General features: G+C 39.1%; 1 protein-coding gene across 1 annotated transcript in view; it reads left to right on the top strand.

The window, feature by feature from the left end:
* LOC306961823 (GRAM domain-containing protein 2A-like) overlaps positions 1–8,030 on the top strand; it is a gene marked incomplete at its 3' end in the record, with an annotated part of 83,276 nt that overhangs the window by 24,079 nt on the left and 51,167 nt on the right. The window contains exon 2 of the mRNA XM_079554741.1: positions 1,145–1,249. Within this exon, the coding sequence (XP_079410867.1) occupies positions 1,145–1,249 (105 nt within the window). The remainder of the gene's footprint in view (positions 1–1,144; positions 1,250–8,030) is intronic.

Below are 8,030 nucleotides of genomic sequence, written 5' to 3'. Positions count from 1 at the left end.
ACGACATATTTTTATTTAGTTTTAGTCTTTTGATGGAAATGTAGTTCAACTTTAGTCGAGATTTAGTCATAAAAATATCTTCATCTAGTTTTAGTCGACTAAATCTAAGACTAGTTTAGTGGACTTTGCATTGATAATATTCATTCTAATCATGTTTAATGTTGTTCCTCTGCTTCATGGTAGGGCTGCTCGATTATTGAAAAAATAATAATCACGATTATTTTTGTCATAATTGAAATCACGATTATTCAAACGATTATTTGTTGCCTTTAAAAAAAATCCATAAAAAAAAAGACAAAAATCCATTAAAAAAAATGACAAAAATCCATTTAAAAAAAAGACAAAAATCCAGCAAAAAATGACAAAAATCCAAAAATTAGAAAGAAAAAAAAAAGATTTTTTTTTTTTTTTTAAATATTGAAAAAAAAAATAATAATAAATTATAATTGTTTTTTTTGCGATTATGCTAATTTTGTAATCGTTTACTGTTGTAATCGAAATCGTAATCGAATTTCGATTAATTGCACAGCCCTGCTTCATGTTTCTGCTCCACATGAACAAAGCTCAGAGCTGATCCTTTAACAGAGGATTTACATGATCTGAGGCTCTTTCAGACGCTCAATACAAGTTTTAGTCATTGTTTTAGTCGTCAAAAATATAACTTTGACTAAAATTAAGACTAAACATTTTAGTCGACGAAATTAACACTGTTTTCATGTTTTTTTTTCTCTTTTTTGCCGTTTTTTTGGTCACGTTTCTGTTGTTTTTTCCGTTGCTTTGTTTTCATGTTTTCATCATGTTTTAATCTCGTTTTTGTCACGTTTTTGTTGCTTTTCCAGCAAAATTTTGTTATTTTTTTCATCCTAGTTTTCGTCACTATTTTGATGGTTTCCTTTGAAGCTTTTAGATTTGGGTAAAGCCCTGTTAAGGCGGGACCGGTGGCCCCTCTGTGCTCTTCCAGAACGGACATGTGGCCAGTCCGCCCCTGGGCAGTGCGGGGCCGTGAGTGACCTGTGTCCCGAAAGCCTGAGGAACCTTTGTCCCCTGTCCCGCCCCCTCGGCCTGAGCCCTGTGTGTTTGTCTGTGCCCCCCCCCCCTCTGCCCCCCCCCCGCCCGAGCCTGAGCCCTGTGTGTTTGTGCGCAGGGCGAGGAGTATGACCGAGCAGGACCCCAGCACAGAGGACTCCGGCCTGGTCTCCACTCACGACCTGGAGCCCCCCAAGGACGACGACTCGCACGGACACTTCAGGTCAGACGCCCCCCCCCCCCCTTTCACACACACACACACACACACACACACACACACACACACACACACACACACACACACACACACACACACACACACACACACACACACACACACACACACACACACACACACACACACACACAGGCCTGGATCAGCTGAGCTCGGACAGACTCTACACTTAGCTCGTGCTCAGGTCTCCGGTCCAGATGTTGATCCGTAACGTCCACAGATCCCAAAGAACTGTGAATATCAAGCACGGCTTTAAATGACTTGAATAGAGAATATTAATCTTCACTCATTCAGACTTTTTTCTGATCGAACCGAGAATACTTGCTTGATAAAATGACTCACTGATTGGTCTCGCTTGAAATAAGAAAATAAAACTGCTGATGGGACAAGTGCATTGTTCTTCTGGCAGATAAACCAGAAATAAAAACAAAATGTCTTAAATCAGAAAAATATCTGAAGAGATATCAAGAGAAATAATAAGATTGATTCGATAAAACAACTCAAATTTAGATTATGTTCAATTTGAGACATTTAAACTAATCTAGATCTTCATTTTAGAACAGAATGATAGTGTCCTTGCTCTATCTGATTCTGGTATCGGATATCGGAGCCGATACTGAGAAAAATATGATCATGGGAAATATCTGATACTGGACCGATACCTGTTTTGCTGTCCCTCATTTTGCCACAAATGTATTTTTAGTCCCTGCGCAAACTGTTGCAGCTAGCAACAGCATGCTAATGCTAACGGCAAATAATCACAGCTGGGACAGAAACTAGGATTGGATCCACGAAAGTCGCTTAATAAAATAAAGTCAGCCACTGCTGGAGCGGCCAAGTGTTTGTATTATAGTTAATGAAATACTGTTAAAGGGACTATACAGAGTTTAAACATGTTAAAATCATGTATTTTCCCTCTACATGTTCCTCCATGTCCTAATGTGTAGAATGAGCTCAGACCGGTTCACCACAACTGCCTCTAAAATCCTGCACTGTCGCTCAGAAAGGTGTTACTTTGGGTCTGAAGTGCCGTCATGTATGACCTGAGGGGGCAGTAGTGAGTATAAAATGGCTAACTTGCATCTAGCTCCTTTAAAGAATAACAGATGAATCTTTGTAATGTTAGTTATAATGATCGGACTTTATGAGGGTTTGTAACAACCCCAACTGTTCATGGGTTTTAGTGACATTGCTTTTTATGAGAAACTGTGATATCGACACAGGCTCTGGTAGAAAACATGACTCTATACGTTTGTTAAGCGGTGACGTCACGGCTCTACTTCCGGGTCCTGAGATGTTTGAGAAACTCCAAAAAACTCTTTAAAACCACAATCAATATTTGTGAAACTCCACAGAGAGTTACTGAACAGACTTATAGTCAAAAATGCTGAAGCTACTGCTATAAAAGTAATATTAACAAAAGCGGTACATCCGGGTTAGCGGAAATGCTAACGGAGCAGCTACGCTAACCCCGGAAGTGGCAACTTTAGTAAATATGACTGTTTTAGCAGCAGCTGCAGGATTTTTGGCTCATGAGTCTGAGAAATAAGTCGGTCCAGTAACTCTCTGTTGAGTTTCAGAAATATTAATGGTTGTTTTTAAGAGTTTTTATGTTTTTTTCTTACATATTTGCCGGTTTGCTCAGACCCGGAAGTGGAAGTCGTGACGTCACACTTAACAAACAAATAGAGAGGAACGTTTGCTAAATGCTCTGATTTCTTAATTGATGGGACTGAGTGTCTGAGCTGCGGTGAGCGTGTGCTTGTGCACACATGCAGACAGTGGGAGGTGTGTTATATAAGAAGGACTGAGCTTCAGGAGCGCAGTAATCCTGCAGACGTGTCCGGGCCGGGAGAGTGTGCCAGGGGTTTCACGTACAGCCCCGGGGTCAGTACACGGTCACTACACGGTCACTACACGGTCACTACCCGGTATAGTCCCCTTAATGATGTTTCATGATTATTACTGGGAAAAAATAATCTTGATATAAAAAGCCCCTTAACTCATTTTTGTAACTTTTTTGTCATTTTTTTGTCATTTTTTTATCACATTTTTGTGATTTTTTGGTCAAATTTTTGTCATTTTTTCGACAATGTTTTATCAAATTTTAGTCATTTTTTTAGTCATTTTTTTGTAATTTTTTGTCAAATTTTTATCACATTTTTGTAATTTTTTTGACATTTTTTTGTCACATTTTTGACACATTTTTTGTCACATTTTTGTCATCTTTTGTTATATTTTTGTCTTTTTTTTTGTCCATTTTTTGTCATTTTTTTTATCAAATTTTTGTCACATTTTCATCAATTTTCTGTCACTTTTTTGTCACATTTTTGGTCAATTTTTTGTCATTTTTTTGTATTTTTTGGTCACATTTTTGTCAATTTCTTGTGACATTTTTGTGACATTTTTGCCACTTTTTCACCAATTTTTCATCACTTTTTTGTCAATGTTTTCTCACTTTTTTGTCACATTTCCATCATTGTTTTCGTCTCAGTTTTGTCGCCATTTTCACAGCTTTTTTCCAGAAGCTTTTGGATTGGGGTAAAGCCAAACTGGAGAAAACGTGCTCGGTTCAGGCGGGGGTTAAGGGGTTAACACACACTAAGCTGGTGGTTAACAGTTAATTGATAATCACCAGTAATTTGATGAATGAATCTGAGTGGAAAGTTCTTCCTGTTCTAGCGTCTCTGTATAAACTCTCCTCCTCTGAACAACGTGACACCCGACCTGGATGAAACCGGGCATTTTCCCACATCCTGCCCTTATCTGTGCGGCTCATCTGCCTCACCGCCGGGGGAATCCGCCGCGCTCACCTATCCGGACCGCGGTATCGACTCAGACCTAGTTTCAGACAGAGAGGGGGGGGGGGGGGAGGGAGGGGGAGGCAGATGGAGAGTGAGAGCTTTATCCTCTCTGCTGTTTTAATAATCACTCCACTCTCTGGGCTCTGGGGAACGAGTGCTGTTTATACCGACACGAGGCGGCGGCGGCGGCGGCGGCGGCGGCTCTGCTCTCCGTCACACGGGTTTACTGCCGGGAAAGACTGATGGAGGGTTTTACGTTTGTGGAAGAAAAGAAAAACAGAGGGAGGGAAATGTATGTGACGTGAAATCATAAGAGTAAACAGTGTCTGCTTAAGCTAACACCACCCAAACATTTACATTTTATCACATATTTAATGGCCTGAACATAATAATAGTTTGGGAGAAACAGACAGTCATGTGTGGAGGAAAAATGAGAAACATTAGATCGGTATTGGAGTTTACCTCAAAGAACTACAGTGTAAACCTGTGATTAATTAAGGATTAAACAGCTCGGAGCCGCGTTAGACGGTTCTAACGGCCGACACAGTGTTGTTCCTCCTGCATTATAACGTCTAACGCGGCTCCTCGTTGTTTAATCCGCTTATACCAGGGTCCCACAAACCTAACATTTATAATAAATGTGTTTTTCATTGACTAAACTCACTAAATCTGCCAGACTACGGGACTATTTTGTGTGGGTTATTAGCCGGTCACTGAAGGCTGGTCTCAGAGCGAGTCATTCTCCGCAGCTATTACGAGGATCTCAGTCAGGCTCAACGACACAACATCAGCACAGAATCACAACACAACAGGACTAACCCGGAAACACTTTTCCCTGGAAGGAAACACCGATATGTCATTTTTTTGTCATTTTTTGTCACATTTTTATATATTTTTTTGTCACATTTTTGTCTTTTTTTTGTCACATTGCCGCATAGATCTCATGGTTAAAGCCTAATTATACATTCAAAATGATTGTGCCGTGAACAGTAGTTTAAGTTGTGTAAGTCTGAAAGGAGGGGGAGGGCCTTATAAGTTAGAACTATCTTCTTCCTACTCCCTTTGAGCAGCACTAATACCTCTTATGTTGTGTCTGTTGCTCAAATAAACTAAACTAAACTAAAAAACATTTTGTCACATTTTTGTCATTTTTTCGTCCATTTTTTGTCATTTTCTTATGACATTTTTGCCACTATTTCATCAAGTTTTCGTCACTTTTTTTTGTCACATTTCCATCATTGTTCCAGTTTTGTTGCTATTTTCACACCTTTTTTCCAGAAGCTTTTGGATTGGGGTAAAGCCAAACCAGAGAAAATGTGCTCGGTTCAGGCGGGAGTTAAGGGGTTAAATGCAGGATCATTTTATGTACGCCTGAAACTGATGAATAGCCTTAACCGTTTCCAATAGAAATGTAAAGCTCGTATGTTATTAACAGTAGCTAACCTAGCTGCTCACTCTCCTCTACAAACATTTAGCAAACACTAAATCCATCTCATACGTTCCCGTCAGTCACTAATTACGCCTTTATCTGATTCAGCTGTGTCAGGCGTTGCTATGACGACGCCACAGCGGAGTGACATCCCAGTGATTTAACTACCGGACTACGTGTGCGGTTACACCAAAATAATGCACCAGCCAATCAGGATCCAGTATTCACCCAGACCATGGGATAATCTCTAATTATGTCTTCAAAAGTAAGATTAACGACGTAGTAGGTCTTTTATAGGTTTACTTCGTCCAATCAATGGTTTCTTTTTCTTTTGGTTCATTCTAGAAACATCTGTAGCAAATGTACCAAGCTGCTGTTGTGCATTTAAATCAGTGATTCAATGATTGAATCCGGCCCCTGTAGAGCATGAACTCCAGAGTAAGTAGTAAAAAAAAGTAAGTCTCAGCTCATTCCTGTGCGGAGTTAGGATTTTGTAAAGAATAACCAGAATGCTAGGGGGCAAAAAAAAAAGGAAAGGGTCCCACACGTGTCCAGCAGAGGGCACTGACATAAGAGCTCAGGATATAAACAACACATTGTATAGCCACGTGGTAAATGGATAGTCAGGGCGGCTGTGGCTTCAATAACATCTTACCACCCCCGAGTGTGGAGTTTAGTTTTTTTAATTTTATTTTATTTATTTGACAGGGACATGTACAGGAGCATTAATCAGCATGAAAAGATGCTTTGTACCAGACTTTAGCTCTTGGAGCTAATTTCCATCTGCAGTCCCCGAGACAGACAAATACAAAACACTACAAAAAGCATAAAAAATACAGTTCACAATATTTACAGTAGTTACAGTATTTACATTTATATACAAATTTTAAAAAAAGTACATTTTATTAAAAGGAAAACGTGTTCCTTTATAGTCTATACCCACCCCTACCCTTGTCAGATGTCAAATTTAGTTGTTGCTGTTGTTGTTTTCTTTAACGCTGACATGTTTGATTTCCCAGAAAATGTTGTTTCACACCCAGGCAATATCGTTTTAAGTTTTTGCATAATTTTAGTGGAAGTTTGTTCCATTCAGAGATAGTTTTAAAAGAAAATGCTGATTGTCCTAATGCTGTTTTTCGTTTTGGTTTGGTCCATTGGCCATTGACTGTTGACCTTGTTGTTCTGACCATCTGATCAGACGTTAATTGGACAAACTTTTTTAGTGGTGGAGGTGCCACATTATTAACAATCTTGAATAGTAATTTTAGATTGGCTGATTTAACTATATATTCAAAATTGAGCATTTTATATTTGGTCAATATTTGACAGTGATGATACTGTCGCGATCTCCTATCTAGAATCCTAAGTGCTTGTTTATAAAGAGATTCTAAAGGTTTAATTGTGGATTTGTTGGCTTGTGACCAGCATGATACACCATAGAGTAAGTGAGGTAATATCATTGCATTGAAGTACGTTTTAGCTCCTTGTATTGTCAAAGAATTTCTTATAGATTTAAATGTAAACAGATTATATTTTATTGTATGGCAGACCTTTTTGATGTGTTTCTTAAAGCTTAGTTTCGAGTCTAAAATGATGCCACGGTATCTGAACTCATTGACATTATCAATTTATTTTCCTTTTACTGTAATTAAGGGGTTCGTTTTTTTGTTTGGTTTTGTTGAGAAGAACATTGCCGCAGTTTTACTCACATTCAGTGTTAGACAGGAATCATTCAACCATACAGAAATGTTGTCCATTGCCACAGATCGCTTGGTTGCCACTTGTTCATGGTCCTTCCCATCCGTGTAGATAACGGTGTCGTCAGCATACATCTGGACATCAACATCATCACACACGGATGGGAGGTCATTTATATATAAACTGAACAATAATGGCCCCAAGATAGATCCCTGTGGCACTCCCATAGTGCACTCTCTCAGTTGGGACACTGCTTCACTTACACGGACACACTGAGAGCGCCCGGATAAACAGGATTTAATCCAGCTCAGGGTGTTGATGGATAAATGATATTGTTTTAGTTTGGTAAATGAATAATGACTATTTAGTACTTTGAACTTGTGACACAGGCTTGTAAAGTGCAATACAAGTGTAAGCCGTTGTTATTAATGAAGCTTTTTGTCATTTTTTGGTTGAATTTTTGTCACATTTTTGTCACATCTTTGTAGAATTTTTGTGACTTTTTTGCAGAATTTTTGTCACTTTTTTGTTGAATTTTCGACACTTTTTTGGTTGATTTTTTGTCGCATTTTTGTTGAATTTTCGGCACTTTTTTGTTGCGTTCACATCCTTGTTTTCTTCTCATTTTCTGTGGCTGTTTTGCTGCTTCTTTCCCCAAGCATCTTTTTGATTGGGGTAAAGCCAAACTGGAGAAAATGTGAGTTCAGGGGTTAAACCTGTGTACTCTAGTAAAGGGTGGCGCACTTTATCACCGCTCTGGGCCTGAACCTAACCTAATGCGTGACTCTGAAAGCAGATCCTTGAGCGACACAAAGATAAGCGAGTCATTAATGATCTC

Source organism: Gobius niger, assembly GCF_951799975.1.
Source record: "Gobius niger genome assembly, chromosome: 4".
NCBI lineage: Eukaryota > Metazoa > Chordata > Actinopteri > Gobiiformes > Gobiidae > Gobius > Gobius niger.
This window is presented reverse-complemented; position numbering and strand designations above follow the sequence as displayed.